The sequence below is a fragment of the Myotis daubentonii genome, chromosome 7 (genome assembly GCF_963259705.1).
Source record: "Myotis daubentonii chromosome 7, mMyoDau2.1, whole genome shotgun sequence".
In the NCBI taxonomy this organism is placed as follows: Eukaryota; Metazoa; Chordata; class Mammalia; order Chiroptera; family Vespertilionidae; genus Myotis; species Myotis daubentonii.
The window spans coordinates 35,725,601-35,753,195 of NC_081846.1; the positions used below are offsets into that span (position 1 = coordinate 35,725,601).

The 27,595-nt window shown below is 48.7% G+C and overlaps 1 protein-coding gene across 6 annotated transcripts in view; it reads left to right on the forward strand.

The window, feature by feature from the left end:
- Positions 1-4,496: 4,496 nt before the first annotated feature.
- The window catches only part of TRAF3IP1 (TRAF3 interacting protein 1), a 42,692-nt gene continuing 19,593 nt past the window's right edge, over positions 4,497-27,595 (forward strand). Inside the window, exons 1-10 of one of the 6 annotated variants that reach the window (XM_059703743.1) lie at positions 4,497-4,709; positions 7,736-7,804; positions 8,197-8,358; positions 10,170-10,310; positions 10,413-10,847; positions 13,116-13,187; positions 13,269-13,433; positions 14,163-14,238; positions 23,926-24,027; positions 27,125-27,145. In XM_059703743.1, coding sequence (XP_059559726.1) covers positions 4,587-4,709; positions 7,736-7,804; positions 8,197-8,358; positions 10,170-10,310; positions 10,413-10,847; positions 13,116-13,187; positions 13,269-13,433; positions 14,163-14,238; positions 23,926-24,027; positions 27,125-27,145 — 1,366 coding nt within the window. In that variant the 5' untranslated portion in view covers positions 4,497-4,586. The remainder of the gene's footprint in view (positions 4,710-7,735; positions 7,805-8,196; positions 8,359-10,169; positions 10,311-10,412; positions 10,848-13,115; positions 13,188-13,268; positions 13,434-14,162; positions 14,239-23,925; positions 24,028-27,124; positions 27,146-27,595) is intronic. The other 5 variants (XM_059703738.1, XM_059703737.1, XM_059703740.1 and 2 more) reach the window with 5 other exon arrangements.

Below are 27,595 nucleotides of genomic sequence, written 5' to 3' on the forward strand. Positions count from 1 at the left end.
GTCTGAGAATTAATGTTTGTTCTTGGGAAATGGGACACATGTGATAAAGATAAGTGTGTGGACAACCAGGGAATAACAGGGATCTAGGAGACCTGGAAGGAGCCTCATGCACCATGTCCATCATCACCCCGGGCTGTTCCAAGGGATGAATGCCAAATGTCACAGCTGACTGTCCTGCGGAGGCCTTGTGGTGTGAGTCTGGAGAATTCAGACTGGGAACTGGCTGGCAGGGCTCAGAGAATGGAGGTGCTCTGGCCAGCGTTGGGGAGCAGGGTTACTAACTGAGAGCCACGAATGATGAAATCTCCCTGAGGGTCAGTTCACGAGGTCTATTTCCCACAGTGAGTGTTGTCAGATTCTTCTCATGGAGTGTCATTTTCTTAGGCTTCTCCCAACCTCTCAGTAAAGTCTCATACAGTCAACCCACCTGCATGGTGACATGTGGAAAGAATGAAGCTGTCACTGCTGAGGGGAGACATGGCCTGCCTGTTCACCTGGCCTGTCTAGGTGACCAAAGTTCACACAGTCCTGGATGCAGTTTGCAGCAGGGAGAGTGATGCTCCTAGGAGCAGTGGACAGCAGTGGACAGTGAGAAGTTGCTTACTAGAGGGTATGTAGTTCTCTATGAAACCCCCAGCACCTAGGCAGTGATTCAGTAAATGCCTGCATGACACTGTATGGGCTATCTTCACCAAATATCCTATCTAATAAAAGAGAAACATGGTAATTGGCATACGACCGCTACCCTTCCCATTGGCTAATCAGGGCGATATGCAAATTAACTGCCAGCCAAGATGGCAGCCAGCAGCCAGGCAGCTTGAAACTAACATGAGGCTTGCTTGCTTCAGTGATGGAGGACTCCAATGTTCCCCACCTGCCACTGCAGGCCTCTGAGCTGCAACTCTAAGCAACTATGTAACAAATATAGAAGCTAAACAAAACCCCAGAAACCTGCTTTAGTCCGGCCGGGCTTCAGCCAGCAAGATCGCAACATTGTAAGCAAAGGCCAGAAACCTACTTTCAGCAGTGGAGGCCTAAGAGCTGGAGACAAGCCTCAAAGCTAAAGCTGGCCCAGAATAAAAAAAAAAAAGAAAAAAGGAGCGGTTGGGAGCTTCAGTCACCCCCAGCCTGAAAACAGCCCTCAGCCCCTCACCTAGACTGGCCAGGCACCCCAGTGGGGACCCCCACCCTGAAGGGTGTGTGACTAGCTGCAAACAGCCATCATCCCCTCACCCAGGCTGGCCAGGCACCCCAGTGGGGACACCCACTCTGAAGGGTGTGTGACCAGCTGCAAACAGCCATCATCCCCTCACCCAGGCTGGCCAGGCACCCCAGTGGGGACACCCACCCTGAACCAGGACACCCTTCAGGGCAAACCAGCCAGCCCCACCCGTGCACCAGGCCTCTACCCTATATAGTAAAAGGGTAATATGCCTCCCAGCACCGGGATCAGCAGAGCCGTGAGGCCTCCCGGCACCGGGATCAGCGTGACAGGGGGCAGCGCCCAAACCCCCTGATCGCCCTGCGGCTCTGTGTGTGACAGGGGGCAGGGCCACAACCTCCCTATCTACCCTGCTCTGTTTGTGATAGGGGAAGGCGCCCCAACCCCCTGATCAGCCCTGCTCTGTGCCTGATGGGGGGAGCTCCCCAACCCCCTGATCGCCCTGCGGCTCTGTGTGTGACAGGCTGTGGCGTCCCCCCTCCCCATGGGCCCTGCTCTGTGTGTGACGGGGTAGAGCCATAACCTCCCCATCGGCCCTGCCCTGAGTGTGAGAGTGGCGGTGCCCCAAACCCCTGATCGGCCCTGCTCTGTGGGTGATAGAGGGCGGTGCCCCAACCCCCTGATGGGCCCTGCTCTGTGCGTGACAGGGGGCAGCGCCCCAACCCCCTGATGGGCCCTGCTCTGTGAGTGACAGGGGGCAGTGCCCCAACCCCCTGATTGGCCCTGCTCTGTGCGTGACAGGGTACAGAGCCCCAACCCCCCTGATGAGCCCTGCTCTGTGAGTGACAGGGGGCAGCGCCCCAACCCCCTGATTGGCCCTGCTCTGTGCGTGACAGGGGGTGGCGCTGCAACCTCCCCATCGACCCTGCCTTGAGTGTGACTGGGGATGGTGCCCCAACCCCCCAATCGGCCCTACCCTGAGCGTGACTGAGGGTGGCATCACAACCTCCTGATCACCCTGCTCTGTGCATGACAGGGGGCGGCGCCCCAACTCCCCAATCGGCCCTGCTCTGAGCCCGACCAGGGGCTGCACCTAGGGATTGGGCCTGCCCTCTGCCACCCGGGAGCAGGCCTAAGCCAGCAGGTCGTTATCTCCCGAGGGGTCCCAGACTGCGAGAGGGCACAGGCCAAGCTGAGGGACCCCCCTCCCCCCCGAGTGCACAAATTTTTGTGCACCGGGCTCTAGTCTACACTAATAAAAGAGAAACATGCAAATAGGTGTCACTCAGCTACGCCTACCAGCCAATCAGAGTGACTATGCAAATTAACCCAACAAAGATGCCAGTTAATTTGCATATGCAGACACAGAGTGAAGGCTGAAGACTGAGGACTGAAGAGGCTTGGCTTCTCCACTGTGGCCGGACCAAAGGCCTGGGTCCCGGATGCCAGAGGAGAATCGATGCCAGCAGCCAGGGGAAGGAAGGCCTATTGCGCGAATCTTCGTGCAACAGGCTTCTAGTATATATATATATATATATATATATATATATATATAAATGTCCAATAAATACATGAAAGATGCTCACAATTGTTAACCCTAGAGACATGCAAATTAAAACCAGAATAAGATACCATTACACACTCACTAGAATGACTAAAGTTAAAAGACTGATATAGCAGGTGTCTGGGGACATGGAGCCACCGGAGATCCCAGATATTGCCTGAGGGGATGAAAAATGGTGCAACCAGTAAGAAAACAGTATGGTAGTAACTTGTAAAACTAAACATATCCTTAGCATACAATCCAGCAATCCCACTCCTAGGTATTTAGTCAAGAGAAATGAACACTTATGTTCACACACAGACTTGTATATAAATGGTCTTAGTAGTGTTATTCATAAATAACAAAAAAACCACAACCTGAAAGTAACTCAAATGTCCATCAACTAGTGAATGAATAAACAAATTGTACAACAGAATACTACTCAGCCATAAAAAGGAATGACATATTAATATATGTAGCAACGTTGGTGAATCTCAAAAACATTATAAAAGAAATAATTAAACACAAAAAGTTATGTACTGTATGATTCCACTAATATGAAACTCTAGATGAATCAAAATTATGATGAACAGAAACCAGATCAGTGGTTGCCTGAGGCTGGATTGGGGGAGGAGATGGAGATGAGCAGGTGAGATGTATAAGTGCAGGAATGTTCTACATCTTGATTGGGGTGGTGGTAACAAATGTATAGAAGCCTGAACAGTTAAAATGGGTGAATTTTATTGTATGTCAATAAAAATCAAATTTAAATTTTAAGTATAAAAAACACTCCATAAACCTATGGGCAAACTTAAAAAGAATGTCTTGAAGGTAGACAGACACACAATAGAACAAAGGTAGGAATGATAGAAGACTTCTCTACTCTGTAATCTAGAAATCAGTACAGTAAAATCTTTAAAGTACTGAAAGAAAAAAAAAAACACGACCCAGAATTCTAAGGTCAGTGGAACTACCTTTCAAAGGTGAAGGTGAAATAAAGACTTTCAGACAAACAAAAGGTGAGAGAATTCATTGCCAGGTGACCTGTGGAAATAATAAAGGAAGGTGTTCAGACAGGAGGAGCATGACACCAGATGGAAATATTGGTCTTTACAAGGAACAAAGATGATTAAAAACGGTAAAAAAGGAATGTAAACAAAGGTATCCATTAGAAGAACTACAACCAGACCGCCAAGCTTCCAGGTAGCTAAAAGGGTCTCTGCACCGAGCTTGTGCATGGTGGATGGAGACAGGTGGCAGAACCACCGACACTTGGCACAACCCCGGGCGTGACTTCGCACTGGTTACTGGGCGCCAACGCACAGTTCAATCCTCATCGCCCTGGGAGTGAGGGAGGCTGGCACATACTGTCCCTGCTTTATAGGAACAGAAACGGGGTCTCAGAGAAAACGAGTGACTGTCCTGGCGCAGGAAGCCATGTAACAGACAGGACTGGGCATTTTCTAGCCCGTGCGAGCTTAGTCCAGTCTCCTGGGAGTCTGTGAAACAGCCACACAGATCTTGGAGGCTGTGTTGCCGTTAAACATTCCTCGGCCGTCACCTCTAACCCGGGGCGAGCACCCACTACCCGGGACCGTTGGGAGGGTCCAGGGAGAGGGCGCCGTCACTGCAGACAGGGGCGAGCCGGCTTCCGCGCGCAGCGGGGCAGGGGCCGTCGCCCGGTGGCGTCCGTTGCTAAGGCCGTGCTGCCCTGGCGACCGAGTGCCGCGGCTCCGCGCACGCGCACTGGCGGACTCCGGTGCACTGTGGGATGGAAACCAGAGCGGCGCGTCCGGGCTGGAGCGGGCGGCGGCGGGGCCGGGGCGGCAGGGCGGCGGGGCTGAGGCTCGGCGGGCCGGCGCGGGTGCGGGCGGCGCCGCCATGAACGCGGCGGTGGTGAAGCGGACGCAGGAGGCTCTGGGGAGGGTGATTCGGAGGCCGCCGCTGACGGAGAAGCTGCTGAGCAAGCCCCCGTTCCGCTACCTGCACGACATCATCACTGAGGTGGGCGCCAGGCCGGGGTCCAGGCCCTGGCGGGATGGGGGGAGGGGGGGGCTGGGTGTGGGCCGGAGTCTGGGCCCAGGTGCGGGTCGGGGCCCAGGTGTAGGTCCGGGAGCAGGGTCCGCCCGAGTGTGGGCCAGGCTGTGGGCCAGGGTCGAGGTGGGGGATTGTCGGCCGGGGTGGGAATGAGGGCTGGCGTCGGGGTCGGGCCTCGCGTGGCTGTGCGCAGCCCCTGCCCGCGGAGCCCCCCTTTGACCTGGCCTTGGGCCGGAGGGGCGACCGCGGGCCCAGTTCAGTGGTGCCTGTGCGCCGGGTGCCTCTCCACTCCTGCGCCGCCCTTGTCACCCATCCCCTTGGGCCACCTCTTCCGGAGAGTCCCTGGCCATTTCTTTCCAGCCTGCCCTCGTATGTTAGAGCACATCTTACATTCTACCTGCCAGAGCGGTTTCTGTGATTTTTTCTTCAGTGCCAGGCACGTGGAAGGCGCTCAGAAATCCTGGGAGAAGGAAACGACCCTTTTTTATGGTCCCCTCTACCGCCTGGTTTTCCTCCACAGCTGCCCTGCACAGGTTCTCTGCATATTGTATGTTTGATAAATACCCGTGGGTGAATTTTTTGAAGGTGGTTGTAGGGGAGAAGCTATAAAAGAGCACTTTCGTATTTGCTGATCAGCGGCACAGCCTGCCTCGGTTGAGAGTGGTGGTAACTTTTCCCTAGTGGAAGGAAGGTGAATTCCTGAGCCATGGAGACCGTAACTTGTTGACATGTTCCGGGTGAGCTGCCCCGGGTGCAGTACACAGAAGGTGCACACAGACATTCAGTTACCTAGACTCTGTCAAGACTCCTGGTAACTCCTGTGAAGACATCCATCTCCATGGGGCACCTGGGACGGGCACTGAACTCCGCGTGCTCTGTGGAGTTAGGACTCAGCTTGAACTTGCAGCCTTCTAGGGGCTCCTGGTCTCGCCCCTGGCTGGTTCTCAAATGTCATTTATCACTCTTTCCAGCAGGTTGGGCATCTTACTCTTCCACGAACGTTGCTTTACTCATTTCTGCTGTCTTATAGTATGTTTATAATATGTGTCTTTGTGTTAAAAAGCCCCAATTGTGCTTAAAACTCTCTGGAATCCCACCCACATACACAGGGCTGTCTGGCCTCTTCCTCCTCCTGCAGCCCTGGACGATGTGTGGGGAAGGGAACCAGCCATGTGTTTCATCACCTCCAACTTGTGAAGCAGGCAGGTAGCGTCTTCTAACCCAGGAGGGTACAAGTCAGTCCCCAGGATGGGAGCCTGGCTGACTATAGCCTCACGCTTTATCTTCTGTGTTAGTCCTGTCTGCCCCCTGAAACGGAGAGTCGGAAGGGAGGTGGGGGACATGCCTCCTCCCCTGGGTCTTGGCGTGTCGTTGGGCAGACGCATTGGAAAGCATTTTCAGATAACAGGTGCAGAGCCTTGTATGAAAATTCTTTACTGCCCCTGAGTATTATAGTTAAGTCATCCTCTTAGTATCTTAGCTACAGCTAAACTAACTTTGCCTCTTTCATAAATCAAATAATTGATCTTGTGATGTTAATGTGTCTTGTCACTTAAAATTATTGCTCACAATTTTAACTGCCCGCTAACTGGGAAAACCTCAAAAGAGACAAAAGTTTCCAGGAATACGAAGTACAGGGTACTCTTTTTAAAAAAAATATATTTTATTGATTTCAGAGAAGAAGGGAGAGGGACAGAGAAAGAGAGGAACATCAATGATGAGAAAGAATCATTGATCATTGATCAGCTGCCTCCTGCACACCCCCTACTGGGGATAGAGCCTGCACCTGGGCATATGCCCTTGTCCAGAATCAAACCCGGAATCCTTGAGCCCGCAGGCCGACACTCTATCCACTGAGCTAAACCGGCTAGGGCCAGGATACTCTTAATGTTCTACCTGTTTTCTCAGGAAAAATAATGGCACAGCTCTTACATAGTTTGATGAGGAATAAATGCTTAATCAGTAGCCTGCTGTAGCTGGGTCTCAGAGAAGCAGTTGACTTTAGCATGGGACTGTTCTGTTTTATTTTGTTTTGTTTTTAAACATGTCTTCCAGTAATAAATATGCTTTATATCCACCTGAAATGCACACAGATAGATATATTTATACTTACTATATAAAAACACAGTCTGATTTTTTTTATTTCATTAAAATAATGCTATTGCTATCCACTGTGTTGATTTTATAGTAACCGACCACATTTTGAGAAAAGCTGGTCTTGGAGAACCCAGGGTCCTGGCTGTGTGTGGGGATGAGGAGGACCAGAAAAGCTCGTGTTCGGGGTCATGGGGAGGTGCCGGTTGACTGAGGGAGAGGACAGAGGTGATGCGGCACGGAGCACCCTCTGTCCCAGGAAGTGAGGGACACAGTGAAGGAGAAAGACCTTCCACCTAGTTTCAGAAACCCAGGCTGAGAAGTTCCTCTTCTTTCTGGAATCCATTCTTTCCACTGGGCCTGAGTGACCCTTGTAAGATGTTGTCTCCTGCTTTTGAACCTCCCAGGGCCTCCTTGTGGTCCTTAGGCTAAGTCCCTATTCCTGAATGGCTTCAGAGGCCATGGGGGTCAGGCCCCTGCCTGACTCTGGCCTCAGGCTGCGATTTTCTTGGTCTGGACCTTTCCAGGGCTGTTCACTTAGACTGGCACGTGCTTCCTCAAAACCCCCTTCCCAGCTCTTCTCCTGTATGCCTCTGGTCTCAGTTTAGGTCTGACTGATGTCTTCTGGGAGGTATTCCTTGACACCCTCACCCCTCCGGAGTTTGGATGGGTACTGTTCCCCTCTTCCCTTACCACCCCATAAGACTCTCTGATGTTTACCTGTTCCCACAGTTAGGCTGGTTTCTCCTGGTCAAGGCCTCACGCATGATAGACTTGTGTTTGTGGGGTGAGTACGTGAATTAGATCTTGGGTGCAGACAGATTCGGGGTTCAGTGAATGAGGCTGATGAAGAGGCTGCCCTGTGGGGTGCTGATCATGTTTTACTTTATCTTTTGAAGGTGATTCGGATGACTGGCTTCATGAAGGGCCTGTACACGGAGGCCGAGATGAAGTCAGATAATGTGAAGGTAGGTTTGAGGGGGGCCTTAATGAATGGTTTGTTTTTTTCATAAGCTGTGTACCTTGGTGTGTGTCATTTATATGCTGATTATGGTTGGATAATTTGTGAATTGCTGTGTACTCTTTTTCATTTCATTTTCTCATTTTTGGCAACTGTATTCATGCTAATTTTATTCACTGAGAAATGGGATTAATGTTGCAAAGGTTAGTGCTAGCACATCAACTAATATTAAAAGCTTTATTGAATTTTTTTGTTTTGTTATAGAGGGTCAGTATTTTTCAATTGACATCTAAAAATAGCTTTTTATGCAAACAGGAACTGTGCCTACCGAACATACTAAAGGTAACACAAACCATTTGAAGTATTTTATTATTTGTATTTTAAATGAAAATCTTTCAGGATAAAGATGCAAAAATTAGCTTCCTTCAGAAGGCCATAGACGTGGTTGCGATGGTCTCGGGAGAGCCACTGTTGGCGAAGCCAGCCCGGATCGTGGCGGGGCACGAGCCCGAGAGAACAAACGAGCTGCTCCAGAGAATTGGGAAGTGCTGCCTCAGCAAGGTAATGCTGCAGCCGGGCCCTTCAAACTCACCAGCACGAGAGCAGCGATTACAGAAGGAGTTTTGGGTGATGTGTGTTGGACGCTGCACTTTGAATCTGATCCCACCTAATCTGGAACCTCGGAGTTACATGGGAGTAACTTAAAACTGTGTAATGAAACAGAGACCCAGGTTCCACAGGCTTTCAGTGTAAAATTGGAACTCACAGGCCCTCGGCTCCTGGGGCCAGTGGCCTGAGGCTGTGTGCCCAGGCTTCCCGGCCTTGTCCTCCTCCTTTCGGGGCCCCTTTCAGGGCAGGTGACTGTTTCCAACTGGGGCCCAGATAGATGGAGGAACTCCTTTTCTTACTTGGGGCTCATGGAACGTCCCAGTTCTCTGCTTGCCTTCCCAGCCTCTGGTGTCGCTTCCTTCCCTCCTTTCTTCCCTATTGCCCTCCCCTCTCCTGGTTGTTGTTTGCAGAGCTGTGCTGCCTTCAGAGAAACCCTGTTTCAATTGTACAGGGACTGGAATTGTTACTTCCTGAGGTCCTCACTGTGGCCTGGAAGCATGGCCTCTGGTTAGGTGCAACCTGGTCCTGTTTGCTGAGAAGATGGAGATGGTCATCCCCAGGGCCTGCCTTCTTTGTGGGAGCTGGGTAGCCCCCCAGGGGAGTGGGATTGGACCTTTATGAAGGGCTAGCTAATAAAGCCCTTTGTGTACCTGGTGGGTTATGGGCTGGGGGCTAACCTTCATTGTTGCTGATAGCAGCAGTGGTGGCTACTAGGAGGCCGCAGGAGAGCCTCTCTGGTCTGTGTCCAACTCACAGGCTTGGAGATGCAGAAGCTGAGTTTGCCAGTGCGGGTGGTGGGGAGAGAGAATGTTTCTGTCCCCAATCCCCACCCCACGTCCTTCATGTTGCTTCTCTTTCTAGAAAGCAAATCTGACTCCTGTCTTCCCTGCTGAATCCTTTGAGGCTTCCTGTTGCCTGGGTGCGTGTGCGTGTGCGTGTGTGTGTGTGTGTGTGTGTGTGTGTGTGTGTGTGTGTATGCGTGCGCACGCATAGACAGCTCTGTGATGTGGCTCATAAGGCCCAGAGAGACCTGCTGCTATTCCCCGTCCTCCAGTTCTCTCTTGTCTACTGCACCTGTGCCTGCCCTGAGGTTTCCTGCCCTGGTTGTTCTCCCGCCTCCCAGTTTCATCTGGCAGCAAAGTGGGACCCCTAGCCTTTCCTCCTCCCAGGCTGGCTTGTGTTTCCATAGCACACACATAAGCACAGCCGTTTAACCATTGTATTTAGCCATGTCTCCCAGGACATCCCCTAGTATGCAGTATATCCTCCAGTACAGCGGTGGCCAACCTTTAGGACCTCACGGACCACCGGTTGGCAACCACTGCTCCAGTATATCCTTGGCCCCGGGTCTAGTGCCTCCTTGTGGAGAGAGTGCGGGAGTGTGAGGTGTGCCCAGGCTCTGGCCAGTGGGCGGGGTGCTGCAGAGGGATTCTCTCATTTCCTTCCTTCAGGCCTTTAATGCTGGGTGTCTGTGACCCTGTAGGGACTGGGAGGCATTCATGGAGTTGTCCTTGAACAGTGTGTCCACACTTCAAGCAGATTCATTGAGCTCGGGTGGGTTCTGCTGTCCACACTGCAGTGCTGCTAGTGTACTGCCAGCAGGTGGCGTACTTTGTGGCGACAGCACTTCCTCTTCATGTCTTATCCTTCGAATCTCACTGATAGACGAGGAATCTGTAATGAGCTGCCTTTGAATTCATGTTTGTTACGTGTGCTAATCCCAATTTCACCCGCATTTCATTTCCTCCCATTGGGACAACAAGCTGTCCAGCGATGATGCGGTGAAGAGAGTGCTAGCTGGAGAGAAGGACGTGAAGGGAAGGGCCACACTGACGTCGAAACCTCAAGAACCGGACAACAGGAATGTGAGGGAAGAGGAGCCCAGGGTTCCTAAAGATGAAGAGGTGATTCCGAGGCGACATATTGGAGTATGAGACAGTTAGTCTTTTTGTAGGTCAGGCAGTGACATCTGTAAATGAGCTTGTTATTTGACTTTTTTTCTCCAGGGCAGAAGAAATTCTGAAATAAATGAGAGAAGTACAAGCAGAGATCGCAAACAAAAAGAAGAATTGAGAGAAGAAAGCAAACAGAGGGAAAAAGAAAGGGACAAGGAGAAGACCAAGGAGAATGACCGTGATCGACATAAAGACTCTGAGAGAGACAAGGGCCGCGAAGGGGAGAGAGAGAGGACCAGGACCAAGGCCAGGCCTGACAGGGACAGAGACAGAGGCAACAGGGACCGCGACAAGGATGTGGACCGTGCGCGCGAGAGGAGAAACGAGGGAGGAAAAGAAAAGGAGCGCTGGAGAGACAGGGAGAAGGAGCGCGAGCGAGACAAGGGCAGGGACAGGGATAGGGACAGGCGGAGGGGGAAAAACGGGGAGCATGCCCGGGACCCCGTCAAGGAAAAGAGCCGAGAGCATGATAAACCGGAGAAGAAGGTAAAGTCCTCTTTGAAAGTGTGAGCCTCTAACTTAGAGTTTGTGGTGTTCTCTAAAATGATTTTTGTCTTCATTAGAATGTGACTAGGAAACTGATTTTTTAATCGCCAATTTAAAATTAAGAGGGTCTTGGATTCTCAGTAGAAACTGGGAGAGATGCCAGTTTTTTGCAGGTGATTTCAGATTTGCTCTGTGCTGTGAGTGGTGTTTGGGTGTTTTTCTGAAGTCTGTGCAATGGCCGGGACCCAGCGTTGTGATTAGTGTGCACAGGCTGGCTCAGTGGTGTGTGGGCCTAGGAGCCTGGTTGTGGCTGCATTCATTAAGGATTATGGCTACTTCCTGAGTCTTGTAGGTATTAGTGGGTAAGTACAGTAAGTCCTTGGTTTCTGTATTTCTTATTTAGTTAAATGTTCAGATAAATTTAGGATTGACCAGAAAATTAGTTTGGTTTCAGTGTTTTCTGAATGTACAAGTTGCTTTGGGTTCCCTATGGATGGTATAGGTGTCCCGTCAGGCTAGTGTTCTAGCTGTCTGTTCTCCTGGGGGCATCATGTGGTTCTAGAGTGTTCTGGGAAGAAGGTCGTGGGGGTCTTCTGGCCTCTAGCTGCTAGAAAGGAGGGACCCAAGGTCTAGAAAGGTTCAAGGTCAGTTCAAGGTGGTGAGGGGCGAGGCCTAAGCTGTGCTGCCTCCAGGGACAGCCCTCTGGTTTTGTAGCATGGTACCTCAGGGTGCTGCACAGGGGGCCCAGGGATAGATGGGCCTGGCTCTGCGGGAGGCCTGGGCACTGCACATAGGTTTGGTTAGTAATTGAGTTGTGATCTACTGGGAGCCTTGGGGTCCCCATGGGCCCTGGAGTAATATCACCTATGGCAGGTGTCATGGAAACGAGGGTTACCGCAAGAGTCTGAGAAATACAAAGACATTCCCCATGTTCTCTCATGCATCGATGCTCTCTCTCTCTGTCTCTTTCTCTCTCTCCCTCCCACTCTTCCTCCCTTCCATTCCCTCCCCCTCCCTCCCTCTCTCCCTTCCTCTCTCTGAGATCAATTAAAAAAGAGAATGTTAAAAAAAAAAAAAAAGACATCCCCCATGTTTTGCTCTTTCCAGAGGTCTAAGAAGTTTGTCACCAACCTGCTTTTTCTGAGGCGCTGGCACATTCTGGTGTGTTTTACTGTGCGCCAGGCAGCGAAGTGAATGGCCAGTGTTCCCACCTGTTCTGTTCACTACACTTGCTGGTGCTGTGACGAGGTTTTGATGGAGAGACAATTCTAAAGAGCGGTTTTGCGGGTGGATGTGTGGCACCTATTGGAGCCAAGTAAGAGCAATGGTTTTGTGTAAATGTATGTGAGACCAGGGAGGAGGCACTGTTCCTGCTTGGAGCTGGGCCGCCAGAGACAGACAGACAGACACCAGTCCCGACTTCTGTATGTAACCGGTGGCTTAGGAGGTGGGAGTTGCCTCCCTTCGACTTCTGTCCAGCTTAGATGGCATTCTCAGCCTCCCTCTGGGGTTTGTGAGGAAAAGGTGAAATGGTGGGTGTGAAGTGCTCTGAGAAGTCACAGTGACATGTGTGGGGGTGAAGGACCCAGGCCATCTGTGGGCGTGACACCCTGTCTCCTCTGAGGAGACAGCTGGGTGCACCTGGGCTGGGGGCGCCCCGAGCAGGGTCATTATGGCCAGTGCCATCTGTCCTGTCAGGACTAAGTGATGAGGACATTTAGTCGTCGAAATGTTGACGAGGCATAATGCCCTCTGTCTTCACAGAGGAACCTCAGTGATTGTATCTCCTTTCCCAGTACGAGATGTGTCTTCCCGGGAATTTGATTCAAGGTGCAAGGTGGTTTTCACAGTTTCCCTGCAATTTGTCTAAAGAGGGCTTTCCTGGCGCACAATCTGGAGCCTCCCTTTGAGAGTGCCTGGCTCTCAGAGCCGGGGAGGGAGCGGGTCACTCTCCCCCACGGCCGGGTCCCTGTCTCACTAGGATGTGCCCGAGAGGTTTGGCCTGGCGCCAGGAGACACTGTCCCGCAGTTTCCCCTAGAGGCACTGCCCTGAGCGTGCTTCCCCTGTTCTGCCCCATGGGGGAGTGGTCTGGATGGTCTTTTGGGATCCAAGCAGCTCGCAGCCACAGGCGTCCGATGTGCAGTGGGACACGGGGAATGGTGATCTCACTGTTGTCAGCAACAAGCATCTTGCATTTGGATGTCATTTTAGATGTAGGGAATTTGAATAATTATAGAATTTGAAGAAAAACACTTTTTTTTTTATAGTCATCAAGCTCCGGGGAGATATCTAAAAAGTTGTCTGATGGATCTTTTAAAGACTCCAAAGCTGAAACAGAGGTAAGCTTTTAAAATAACTTTAAGAGACGCAAAGCTGTGGCTGTGTGGGAATAGTAACTGCTGTGCCGGGGCCTCTCCTAGCCACAAGACGGGAGGAGCGCGCAGCGTGGGCTGCAGGCCGGAGGGCCCTGTTCAGCTTGTCGTAGGAGCGATGATTTGAGTGGCTTACTGCCTGGACACACAGCTGGGGAGTGCAATCCTCCGGTCTCCTGTGTGGACCCCTGGGCTTCCTTAAAGCTTCATTTGGCAAGTGCTATGTATGGTGTACAAAGGGACAAGGTAGTCATTCGGGAGAGGGGGAGGTGGCACTTTGTATGAGTCTGGGAGAGGACTAGTCACCAGGCAGACAGGGAGACAGGCCAAGCTCTGCGGGGCTGTGTGGGACCCTGCAGCGTCTCCAGTGGCAGGGGGTGGTTGAGGCTGGGCCCTTCCTCTCCATGTGGGCCATCCTAGGGAGGTCAGACTTCCCAGCTCTCACAATCTAACTTGCTTTCAGAGAGCGCCCCCAGGCAGCTGCAGGAAAGAGGGACGAGGGGTGGGACTGAGGTTGGGAGGCCAGTTAGGAGGTCAGTTAGGAGGCCGTCATGGCTGGTTGAGGGAGGTGGCAAGGCAGGAACTGCCAGTGGTGGGAGGGGTGGGATGAGCTGTTTTCTCTGATCTGGGCTCACAGTTGTCTACGGATGCATGATCAAGTGTATAGCCGTAGCGGTTGAAAAAGGTGTGGTTGGCAAGTTGCTGGCCTGCTCAGGGCTGTACAGAAGACAGGATCCTAAACCTAGAGCGAGAGCGGGTTCAGCCTCCCTCTGACTCCTCAGGCCTGGAGTGCTTTAAATGCACCTAGTTGGTGTCAGTCCCTCTAAAGAGTATGGATGGCCTTGTTCTGTGTCCTGTTCTTCCTCGAGCGGAGCTTGGATCATAAATCTGCTCGTGGATCTCTGAGGGATGCATCAATTAATTTTTTTTATTCTCTTTAAGACGGAGGTTTCCAGTAGAGCACCCAGGTCAATGGCAACAAAGACTTCAAAACGGCGATCTAAAACCTCATTGGAAGGTACAGCAAACTGTATCATATAAGTGCCTAAACATGTGGAGAGTCATTTCTTTGCCTTAATCACAGTGTCTATGGGAAAACACTCTCGTGGCTTGAAAGCAGTTCTGCCATTGGGGGGATGAACAAAGACTGGGAAAGTGATGAAGAGATGTGGCTCTTACACACATACATGAGCTCATGACACCGGGGCAGAGAGCACCTCCTTACTGGAGATCACACCTGGAAGATGTGATCCAATTTTAATTCTCTGGAAATATGTACCAGTCATCCATGTTTCAGCGACTCTTATCTTTGTATGATTGGCTGCATTTAATCCTGATGCAGGAGGGACAGCAAGAGCCTCCTGTTCTCAGGCAGATGGTCCCTATGCATTTCAAACAGCAGAAGCTATCACTGGGAAGCTGCAGGGAACAGGCCTAGCCGGGGTTTGCCGAAGGGTAGACTCATATGACAGAAATAACTAAGTGGGGAGAGAGCGAGCCAGTGCAGGGAAGTGCTGTTGAAGGTTTTCAGTTCAGTATAAAGTTACTTTTCCTAAATTGTGGAAGTTAAAGAAGTGAGGCAAGGATGTCATCTTTGAAATTTTTCACTTAGAAATGAAGCTTGGGTGTTTGTTTTGAGTTTTTTGGACATGGAATCGTCCATCCCCTTTAACCATAACACGTAATACTTTAATGAACGTCTGTGTGGGATGGGCTCCCGGAAGGGTAAGCGCTGGCACGAAGCTTTTAGCTGCGGGTGCCTGCCGTGCCCTCTGCCCCCTCCTGCTCCAGGGCTTCAGAGGCTCGCTGTCTCCCTGGGCTTCCTAGTGAAACTGCATCCTCTGTGGGCCAGTAATTCTCACCGCCTTCCTCAGTTGTCTGTTCTTCCCTTTGCCTGATTCCTTATTACTCTCCTCAGAGCCTCGGTCTTAATTTGCATAACTTCCCTGTACATGAGGGACATCTGCCAATTTTTAAAAAAGTGTTTGATTTTTACATTTTTTAATGTTCATTTCTATTAATTATGTTTGATTTCTGACTTGCCCAAGTGTTTAATTTGTTTGCATTGGAAGCTGCCAGTCTTTTTTTTCTTTTAGTCCAGAGATTTGAGAGATGAAGACTTTGTCTTTTGTCATACATTATTATCATTAATTGTTTTAGCTATTTCTTACTTTAATTCAGGGGTCCTCAAACTTTTTAAACAGGGGGCCAGTTCACTGTCCCTCAGACCGTTGGAGGGCCGGACTATAGTTAAAAAAAAACTATGAACAAATTCCTATGCACACTGCACATATCTTATCTTGAAGTAAAAAAACAAAACGGGAACAAATACAATATTTGTATTTGCATGTGGCCCGCGGGCTGTAGTTTGAGGACCCCTGCTTTAATTTATGGTGGAAGGTGAGGTTTCAGAGTCTGTCTTTCTTTTCTTTTTTTTTCTTTTTCTTTTTTCTTTTCTTTTCTTTTCTTTTCTTTTCTTTTCTTTTCTTTTCTCTTCTTTTCTCTTCTTTTCTCTTCTTTTATTTTCTTTTCTTCTTTTTTTTTTCAGAATAACTCAGCAGTATTCCAGGATCACTTACTAGTGATTTTCCTTCCCTCGTGCTCTCTGGTCTCCCTACACGCCTTTTTAAACTTCCACTGTTTTCTGTTTTACTACTGGTTTCCTATCATTGTTCTTTAAAACAGCTTTCAGCCCTTTTGTCTGCTCTTCCAGATGTATTTTTAAATCACTTGATAGTCAAAGAATCCCATGTCCTAGAAACAAAACTACCTTAACTTCCCTGGATTTAGTTGGATTTGTGTTAAACTCAGGCTTCATTATGTGGGGAAGATTGGATACCTCTAATTTGGAGTTATGCAGGCGTCTCCTTCCTCCCAAGATGTGTGTGCATGTGTGTCTGTGAGTCAAGGTTTATTTGATCGTTTGTTTTGTTTTTAGTTTTTTGGAAGTGGAATCTCTCTTCCCCTCATCATTTTTAGTGATTATTGTTAGAATGTAGATGCTTTATTGATTGTTGCAGTTGTATCCTAAATCAAGCCTTGTCATAGTTCTTCTGTTGACTTTTTGGGTTTTCGGAGCTGACAGTCATATTGAGTGCTTTTCTGCGTCTGAGTTCATGGGCGAGCTTGCACTGTAGAGGTCCTTTAGCAGCGGTTCTCAACCTGTGGGTCGCAACCCCTTTGGGGGTCGAACCACCCTTTCACAGGGGTTGCCTAAGACCATCGGAAAACACATATATAATTACATATTGTTTTTATGATTAATCACTATGCTTTAATTATGTTCAATTTGTAACAATGAAAATACATCCTGCATATCAGATATTTACATTACGATTCATAACAGCAGCAAAATTACAGTTATGAAGTAGCAACGAAAATTTTATGTTTGGGGGTCACCACAACATGAGAAACTGTATGAAAGGGTTGCGGCATTAGGAAGGTTGAGAACCACTGCTTTAGAGGTTCTTTAACACATTCAACTGTCGGAGGTTTGCAAGCTTTGTGGAATTACTGAGCTGTCAACAAATTGGTGGACTCTCTTCTTTCTTGCCTGCTAGCCAGGGCACTGACCTCATGTGGATCCTCACCCAGCAAAGCGGGCACTCCCCCCTGACACTGACTTGTTGGCATGAGAGCATCGGGAAAAGGGCATGAGGCCCAGGAACTCTGTTCAGCTCGAAGGATAAGCCTGTATGTACTGGGGTGTGAGGTGTTATGCTGTTGGACACATAGAATCATAAAGCCATTCTAGAACCCATATAGAATCCAGAAAACATTCTGCATGAGAAGACTTTTGCCTGTTCTTAAATAGTACATTATAGCACAACTAGTCACTTTGAGTTGGTGAGTGCATTTAAATTTAATTTGATAACTGCAGCATTACAAATTTAGTTTAGTACATATTTTCATTGTGTAATTTCATGTTAGGAAGAAGGGGCTTAGAACAAGTGAACCTAGTCTTTCCTCTGAGAAAGAACGTACACCTCCTGCAGGAAAGCTAAGAAGGAGCATGGGAAACCTGGGCTGCCCCACCCGACGGAGGCTGTGCAGGATGTTCGAGAGCCGGCCCCTTAGCCACCTGTCCTCTGCTTCCTATTATTATTGACCAGGTGGAGCTCGGTGGGTGGTCAGCAAAGGTTCCACCTGGGGCCTGGGCTCTAGACACCGCCTGTGGAGCAGGGCAGGACACATGTGCCCCGCTTGCCGAGCTCCAGGGCTGCGAGGATTTCCTGCCATGAGTCCGTCCCAGGCTGAGTGTGTGCATTGGAGCCTTTGTTTCTTCATTCTGCAAATGTCTGTGGACAGTGATCGAGAGGGAGAAGACAGGTAGCCAGGAGAACACAGCATGCATACATTCATGTTAGTTAGCCAGGAGACTTGGAGGGAAGTGAAGCTAGGAGGAGTGGGTATGGTTGGGCGGTGTGCAGGCAGGGAGGGCCTCTGGGGAGGGGACATCAGGACAGAGCTGGCTGGGGTGAAGGAGGACCTGTAGGTGTCCAGGAGCGGGCAGAAGCTCTGAGCTGGGCACAGGCTTGCCTGTTTGAGTGACAGGAAGCAGGTCCTGAGGCTGGAGCTGAGAGAGGATGTGATGGGAGGAGGGGCTCACGAGTGGGCAGCCTGAGTTGCGGGGCCACATTGCAGCTCTGGCAGGGGACACAGAAGTTGGAGGAAAGTTTGGAGAGTGGGTGTCCTGAAAGCCAAGGGGAGGCACTTCAGGAGGGGGTGTCTTGTTGAATGCTTTTTAGAGGGGCGTCCCGTGGAGGCCGAGACTGTTAGTGACCTTGGCATTGGCCCCTATGAATGCCGGCTGAAGCAATCAACTCAAAGGCCTTGGCAACACCGTGCTCTCTCGTTGACTACTTTTTGTCAGGAGGGAAGGAGGGTCATGTTTCAGCTAACATTTTAGGCCCCATAGTGTCTGGATTAAATAATGAACCAGATTAGGAAACTACAGATTCAGAAATAGATAAGAAAAGTAAACTCTTTAGTTTAAATTTCTAACCACTTTGGTATGAAATAGTTATATCTAAATGTAGGTATAAATTATTATTATTTTTATTCTAACCACTTTGATGTTCATTATAATGTCCTGAAGGTCAGAAATGAGTTGATATTCTGTTTACTTTAACTTGCTATGTTAGATGATAAAGATGAATAACAGTTTTTCCATGCCCCTTTTTGTACAACTTATTTTTTTATGGTGGTTAATCCTCACCTGAGGATATTTTTCCCATTGATTTTTTTTTAAATATTTTTTTTATTGACTTCAAAGAGGAAGGGAAAAGGAGAGAGAAATAGAAACATCAGTGATGAGAGAGAATCATTGATTGGCTGCTTCCTGCATGCCCCCTACTAGGGATCGAACCTGCAACTTGGGCTTGTGCCCTGACTGGGAATTGAACCATGACTTCCTGGTTCATAGTAGAAGCTGAACCACTGAGCCATGCTGGCAGGGCTTTCATTGATTTTTTAGAGTGGAAGAGAGGGAGGAAAGGGGAGAAAGAGAGAGAAAGAGAGAGAAAGGAACACTGATGCAAGAGAGACACATCAATTGGTTGTCTCCCACATGTGCCCCGACCAAGGCCTGGGATTGAACCTGCAACCCAGGTACGTGCCCTTGACCAAGAATTGAACCTGAGACCCTTCGGTGCATAGGCCGATGCTCTAACCACTAAGAAACACTGGCCAGGGCAGTACAACTTATTTTTGCATCTAAACCAGTGATTTACCATGTGGGGCACATGCCTCACAGGGAGGCAGTTTGATTTTTTAAGGGGGGCAATTCTAGACTGAGATATTAACAGTGAATTTTTTGCATTTCTTATGGTTCTAGGGGCCTCATATACAGTATATAAATATATAATGTGACATATTTATGCATTTCAGTTCTCTATTGTATGTTTTGAATATTTGTTATTTTTTCATATCACTTCATATTATTATTATTATTATTTTTAACAATTTCTTAGTGATTTCTTCCTCAGTGCTTCAACTGTCCTTTCCTTCTTTTATTTTTCTCTTTCATGGATGCCATGTTCTTTGGAAGCTTGTTTGGACCAAGTTAATGGCCTTTAGGCTTCCCCCATGTGAATAGGAGTTCACTTTTTGAATAATAAGAATTATATGTCACAGGTAGGGGGGGTAATCTGGATTTTAAAGATGCTTAGATAGGGCAGAGCCAAAAAAAAAGGTTGGGAATCACTGATCTAAACCAAAATGCTGTCTTCATCTTGCTGTTGGGATTTTACAAAATGATGTGGGTGTTAGAAAAATCATCTTCGCCGAAACCGGTTTGGCTCAGTGGATAGAGCGTTGGCCTGCGGACTGAAAGGCCCCAGGTTCAATTCCGGTCAAGGGCATGTACCTGGGTTGGGGGCATATCCCCAGTGGGAGATGTGCAGGAGGCAGCTGATCGATGTTTCTCTCTCATCGATGTTTCTAACTCTCTCTCTCCCTTCCTCTCTGTAAAAAATCAATAAAATATATTTTAAAAAAAAAAGAAAAGAAAAATCATCTTCCAGGTTTCCATCCTTTTCCACTCTGTTCTAGAAAATGCCCACAGGGAAGACTGGGAAGTGCTTGCTGTGGGCACTTGGGGAGCTGTTCTGTGGCTTGCCTTTCTTTTTCTGTTTGAGGTCGGCAGTGTGACGTGGGCACGCAGCCTCGCCTGCTGATAAGGAGCAATTAGATGTATGAATTTGAAATTCAAATGGGATGATGTTAATTAAATACCAGTAATTGTAGCCTTCTGTGATGTTAAACTAAATTCTTCAGAAATACTAGAATTCTTTAGTGTCATTGAAGGGAAAAAAGGAGTGTAAATCTGACTGTAGGGAATAATAAAAATTTTTAGGCTGAACTTACCTTATATCTCTGATTTTTAAAATGTTGTACCTGTGGCTAGAAGCATGATAGGCATGTCTTTCCTACCATGTGTTTCCCCCTAAGATAAGAACCACATTTCTGAAAGTTGTGTGTCTGCAGCCCTGCTCCAGTGGGTCCCCAGGCCGTGCGTGAGGTGGCCTTGCTGTTTGTTCCAAGTGGGTCAGCTCTGTGTTTTATCTGGGTCTCCAGCACTGCGGGACAACTGAATAAAGGGCACTGACTGAACTGGAGCAGGATGACTCCTTACAATGAAAACGCTCACACAAAGGGCCCACGTGCTGCAGTGCAGTTGCTTCTTGGGGTGGTGCATTTATGTCATCTTTTTTTTTTTTAATATATTTTATTGATTTTTTACAGAGAGGAAGGGAAAGGGATAGAGAGTTAGAAACATCGATGAGAGAGAAACACCGACCAGCCGCCTCCTGCACACCCCCTACTTGGGGATGTGCCCGCAACCGAGGCACGTGCCCTTGACTGGAATCAAACCTGGGACCCTTCAGTCCGCAGGCAGACGCTCTATCCACTGAGCCAAACCGGTTTGGCTATGTCATCTTTGCGGGAGCTTCTCTCAGCTGTAGGCAGGGTCCAGGCAGGAGCTCCCAGGCAGTCCCGGGGCCAAAGGAGAGGGGTGGGGCATGGAGTGGCCGGTGTAGTCCCAGGCCTTGGGAAGAATTCCACCCCCCAACCCCTGCAAACCCATGGATCCTCCTTTCATTGGCACGTGGGTCAAAGTGAATGAGATGATATCCACAAGGTGGCTGGCCTGTCTCAGGCATGCCATGCCACTCTGCTCCTTACACACACGTTAGTTTACTGAGAGCCCCTGGTGCCCATGTTGTGCCGACCCACCGAGGCCCTGGCTGGCCTGTGCCCAATGCCAGATGGCTGGCTTTGTATTGTCAGGGATAGCAGGAGAGTTCATGTTTTTGTTGTTATCATTTGCTTTTTCAGGCGGATTAAAGAATCCCACAAGGAATTTATCCATTTAATTTTTAAAGTGTGAACTGTTTCTCCCCCTCCTGAGACTGTGGTGCAGGCTGCCTGGTCAGCCTGCTCTCTTGACTGCGGTTTGACAGTCCCAGCCTTCCGGGACAGGAAGCCATCCGTGCCTTTACTTTGCTTGAGTCCCTCATTTAATTTTGTTTTATTGTTTAAATTTCCTTACTGTGAAAGATACAGAAGTAGAGAGATTAGAATGATTAAGACCCATATATCTCTCACCTAGATCCATCGTGATGACATTTGGTCATATTTGCTTCATTAATAGCTGTGTAACTTTATTTATTTTTAATTCTTTATTGCTGAAAGTATTACATATGTCTCCCTTACTCCCCCATTGACTTCCTCCAGCCCGCGCCCCCCAACCCTGGCCCAGGTTCCCCCCCCCCCCCGTGCATATATGCATAGCCTCATTTGTGTCCATGGGTTATACATATATGCATGTAAGGTCCTTGGTTGGTTTCCTCCCCCTCCACCCATCCTCCACCTTTCCTCCAAGATTCCACACTCTGTTCCATGCTTCCATGTTTCTGGATCCACTCTGTTCATCAGTTAATTTTGTTACTTAGATTCTACATATGAGTAAGATCATGTGATACTTTTCTTTCTCTGACTGACTTATTTCACTTAGCATGATACTCTGCAGGTCCCTCCATGCTATCTCAAAGGATAAGAGATTCTTCTTTTTTACTGCTGCATAGTATTCCACGGTATAAATGTACCACAGCTTTTTTAGCCACTCATCTACTGATGGGCACTTGGGCTGTTTCCAGATCTTACATAGCTATGTATTTTTATGAAATATTTCACAGTATATTGAAAACATCCTAACAGTTTACCTCTACATATTTCCCTTTAAATATCTCAGCATGTAGCTCAAAAAATAAAAAAGACATACTCCTACACAGCACAAAATTATTGTTGCACCTAACAAAATTCTCTTGCTATCTGACCCCGGTACACCTAAAAACCCAGGCTGTATTCTGATTGTGTCAAAAAAGTTCTTATGTTTTTAAAAACCAGGATCCAGTTAAGATTAATACACTATATTTTTATTATAATTTTTGCCTCTTTACTTTGAATTTAGAATAACCCTCCTCCCCCCATCCCCGCTCTTTTTTGGAGAGAATAGGTTGTTTGCCTTGTAGAATGTTCACTTTCTGGATTTGTCTGGTTGTTTCTTTGTGGTGTCGTTTAACTTATGACACCCCTTTACTCCCCACCGCCCCATATTTGTTAGACCTGAAGGCCTGCTTGGATCGGGCAGAGCGTTTTGCTTCCCCTTCACCCCGATGCAGGTGCACTGTGCTCTTCCCCTTGTTTCCCATTGGGGTGCACCGGGATCTCATTGGACTCTATGACAGCTGCAGGCTGCGGCTCAGGAAAGGCAGCAGAACATGAGAGGCCTTGATGCCCGTCCACACCTGACCTGCGAGGTTCCTTGGTTCCTGGTAGTTTAGACAACAGATGGCGCTAGTATGCCTTTTTTTTCTTTCCAGTTTATAGTAATTTTAATGAGTGTATTATTTCTTTGAGTGTTATTTGGCAAACTGGTTAACCTTCCCTCTGTGATTAAGAATTAGTTGTATAATTAGTAAATATTTAGCCTGTTTCTTGGTTCTACTTGTGTAAATTTGAAGCTTACTCCAGAAAATAACCAGAAGTTTAAAAAGATAAAACTGTGCCAAGTGTCACTAGTCTCCTTGAACTACAGAATAAAGATAGTACGTTTGTGGCTTACTTACTGTGCTAGTGGGTTTTGTAGAGTATAGAAAATATTTGACTCTTTCAAATAAAATGTAACTTAAAATTATTGGGGTGTTTTCTTCTAAAACTGATCATCTATAGCTGCCAAGCTGATGCTTATGTTTGTCTAGAACTTAATATTTCATATTGCTTCCTTGTCTGCCCTCTATAAGATATCATAAGTAATTAACCCCATGAATCAGATTGTCTGTCTGCATCATTTTAAAGATTTTTAAAAAAAGCACCTTAGAAGATTATGTCATCTATTTATGTACTTCTGTTACATAAAATAAAGCAGTTCTTTGATAGTCAATGGCAGGTTGATATAAACTATTTCTTTGAATACTTTTGAGAAATTATAAGTTGTGTTTCAGGAAAGGGAACATTTTTCTATTTTGTTTTTGTCTCCCAATATTATTTTCTTCTTAGACAGTGGGGTCCTTCAGTGATAGGTCACTTTCAAGCCCAGGGTCCTGCCACAATTCAGAATCTGTCCCTCCTGTACCTCCTTGCCCCTCCCCCCTTTTTTTAAAATAGGAAAAACATTTCTCAGATATTGGATATATTTTTTTTTTCTAATTTTATCAACATTGGCACATTAATCATTAATTGGTAGGCAGGTAGTTGGGAGCATTTAAGATATCTAGACCTTTACACCATGCCAAAAATATTTTTCTTTTCCTCCTGCTTTCCTGAGATTACTGCCTTTTTGCAGCTTCTCAACTCCCAGGCCTGGCGGTAGTGGGAGACGCTTCTAGAAATGGAGGAGGGGGGCCAGGCCTCCACCTGGGCTGAGTGGGCCTCGCCCTGCTCACAGGCTGCACCCTTCCTTCCCTCTGGACCCCAGAGCCACACTTGGGGATCTTTTTTTTATTTTTGAATTTTTATGAGTTTATTTGAGCCAAAATGAGGACATATGCCTGGGAGCAAGATCTCGAATGCTTCCCCTGGGGATCGCCTTTGGTGCATCCACTATACACTGCGGGTCACCTGGTGGTCAGTAGCTCTGTGGTAAAGCCACCAGCCCGCAGTGCACAGTCTTAACTACCCCTTTCAAACTGTTTCATATCAGGACCGACAGAAGCTAATACTAACTCAGCTAGTGTTTCAGATGGTAACTCACCTAGTCTGTGGCGGGACAACCCCGAGCCAGAACCAGCAGTGAAGCAGAAAGGTAAGGACGGCTTTTTCACTCCTTTCCTGGGGCGCTGAGTCCCCTGACGTGGTGCTGCCTGTGGGCATCTCCCTTCTTGGGGTCCTGTCAGAGCTGTGGCCCACACGGGGCCCTGTCCTTACCTTCATACGCCTCCCTTTCTCCGCTACATAAACGAGAGCGGAATATTCTAGTCGTTGCTGGATAGACCAGCCTGTCCCTTGTCCTGGGAGTTTCTCCGGAGGGAGGTAAAGTGGCAGACCCTGGAGTGTAGGAATGACCCTGAAGCCAGCCTCAGCCTCTGCTGGGCCTCCCACAGGCCAAGCACACACCACTGATTTCATGTTCAAAGACGACTTTCATCAGCTCACAACACTGTCATCAGCTCACAACACTCTCATGACCATGGTTTTCTGTTTGTAATGTTCTTTCAGTGTCTTAAGTTGCACCTGGTTAGTCTCTGCTTTTGGCATAGTTTTCTTAGCATTTTAAAAAAAGTTGTGATGAAATGCACATTCTGCATTTGTCTTCTAAGGCCTGGAGTTTCTAACAGGCTAGGGGGGTGCCAGGGCCTCCTCGAGTGTCGTGCCCCAGAAGCAGGGCTGTGCGGGCCGGTTGCTGGGTGGCCTGGGGCTGCTGGGGCTGGTGTGGCCGCGTGGGGCTGACATTTGTCCATTTGCTCAAACAGAAAACACCTGTTGGAGGCCTAGTGTGACAGGCCCCGGGCAGTGAGTGTGTTAGTGTGCACAAAGCGGACAGAGGACAGCGGTGTCAGGCCCCGGGCAGTGAGTGTGTTAGTGTGCACAAAGCGGACAGAGGACAGCGGTGTCAGGCCCTGGGCAGTGAGTGTGTTAGTGTGCACAAAGCGGACAGAGGACAGCGGTGTCAGGCCCTGGGCAGTGAGTGTGTTAGTGTGCACAAAGCGGACAGAGGACAGCGGTGCCAGGCCCCGGGCAGTGAGTGTGTTAGTGTGCACAAAGCGGACAGAGGACAGCGGTGTCAGGCCCCGGGCAGTGAGTGTGTTAGTGTGCACAAAGCGGACAGAGGACAGTGGTGTCAGGCCCCGGGCAGTGAGTGTGTTAGTGTGCACAAAGCGGACAGAGGACAGCGGTGTCAGGCCCCGGGCAGTGAGTGTGTTAGTGTGCACAAAGCGGACAGAGGACAGCGGTGTCAGGCCCCGGGCAGTGAGTGTGTTAGTGTGCACAAAGCGGACAGAGGACAGCGGTGTCAGGCCCCGGGCAGTGAGTGTGTTAGTGTGCACAAAGCGGACAGAGGACAGCGGTGCCAGGCCCCGGGCAGTGAGTGTGTTAGTGTGCACAAAGCGGACAGAGGACAGCGGTGTCAGGCCCCGGGCAGTGAGTGTGTTAGTGTGCACAAAGCGGACAGAGGACAGCGGTGTCAGGCCCCAGGCAGTGAGTGTGTTAGTGTGCACAAAGCGGACAGAGGACAGCGGTGTCAGGCCCCAGGCAGTGAGTGTGTTAGTGTGCACAAAGCGGACTGAGGACAGCGGTGCCAGGCCCCGGGCAGTGAGTGTGTTAGTGTGCACAAAGCGGACAGAGGACAGCGGTGTCAGGCCCCAGGCAGTGAGTGTGTTAGTGTGCACAAAGCGGACTGAGGACAGCGGTGCCAGGCCCCGGGCAGTGAGTGTGTTAGTGTGCACAAAGGGACTGAGGACAGCGGTGTGCACCAGAGCTGGAAGGGACTTGGCCACCGGGTCGGGGACAGCCTGTGGGTAGGAGGAGGACACAGGCCGGCCACCAGGAACCTCGAAGCACAGAGGGCCATTGGGGGACAGGATCATCGGGACGTGCTCCCACTAGGAGTCGTGGCCATATGGGAGTTTAGCAGCAGGGGGCCATGATGCTTTCAGGAGTGGCTTAGTCACACCGCGTCATGGGACTGAAATTGCCATGTGCACGTTCTCACACCTTGGTGTCATCTAGAGCAGCGGTTCTCAACCTGTGGCTCGCGACCCCTTTGGGGGTCTAACGACCCTTTCATAGGGGTCGCCTAAGACCATCGGAGAAAACATATATAATTACATATTGTTTTTGTGATTTATCTCTATGCTTTAATTTTGGTCAGTTTGTAACAATGAAAATACATCCTGCATATTAGATATATATATATATTACTATTCATAACAGTAGCAACATTACAGTTATGAAGTAGCAACAAAAATAATTTTATGGTTGGGGGTCACCACAACATGAGGAACTGTATTAAAGGGTCGTGGCATTAGGAAGGTTGAGAACCACTGGTCTAGAGCCACATTCTCCAGGCCCCTTTTAACCGCCCCTCAAGTTCCTCGGGCCCCACTGGTCACCAGGCCTGTCCTCTGCTCTCACTCTGTGGGGTCCTGTGGGGCCTCCCGGTTTCCGCTGCCGCTGGGGCACTGTTGCTGTGGCTCTGTGTGGTGTTCCATAGTCAGTGGAGAGTCAAGTCCTCCTGCAGGTGGACAGAGCAGGGGGCCGAGAGTGCTCTTCACCCTGCGTTGGCCTGTGGGTCCTCCCAGTGACCCAGGGGCGTGCAGTTTTGGCTCTTCTGCACATGTGTTCATGCATTCTCAGAGTAACACAAAAAAGGACGATCCACCTGTGGGTTGAACCCACCCACCCTACAACCCTGTAGTGCTTCTCTCAGCTACCTGTGCCCTGAGCAACACTTGAAGGAAAAGGACCCCGGTGACAAGTGCAAAGGTTGCTCCTGTGGAGCTTGAGAAAGTTTCTTCTCATTTAGGAGCTGGTGACCAGTTGTGGGAGGCTGGTTGCTTGGTCTCACCCGAGTCCTAACCGTGGCTGGCGGTTCCTTCGAGGAATGGCCTGGACCCATACATTTGGAGTCAGTCATGCTTGTCCTATGACACACTTTCTTCATACCAGTTTCCTGTTATAACATGTTATGAGTCATAGTTTTCTTTGTTCTTTGTTTTTCTACCTTTGAAACAAAATAGTGATAGTGACTAGAAAAGAAGTTTTGAAGAAATGACCATTTTCCCCCTAATAAAACACAAATTGTTTATTATGTATTTTTCTCTAATACTGTTCTGCTTTTTTTGTATACCGAGGTTTACTAACACAAAACTGAATTTCTGATGTGTTCTTTTTCTTTTTTTCAGGTGATTCCCCTAGTGTTTCAGGTAAGGAATGGCGCTGAGTGAGTGCTCGGTATGAATTGTGTGTACACGTGTGTACAGATGCAGACATGCTCTCAGATTTATGTCTTACAGGTGTGTCAATAAAACACGTCTCCACTATCCCAATTTAAGATTTAATCTGCATGTTTTATGTGTCAAAAATACATTTCTAGCCCTAGCCTGTTTGGCTCAGTGAGTAGAGCGTCGGCCTATAGACTGAAGGGTCCCAGGTTTGATTCCAGTCAAGGGCACATGGCTGGATTGCGGGCTTGATCCCCAATAGGGGGCGTACAGGAGGCAGCCAATCAATGATTCTCTCTCATCACTGATGTTTCTATCTCTCCCTCTCCCTTCCTCTCTGAAACCAATAAAAATATATTTTAAAAAAACATTTCAAAGGATTTCTTTCCAAAGTATAAAGTATATTTTCAATATTCAAATTCTAATGGATTT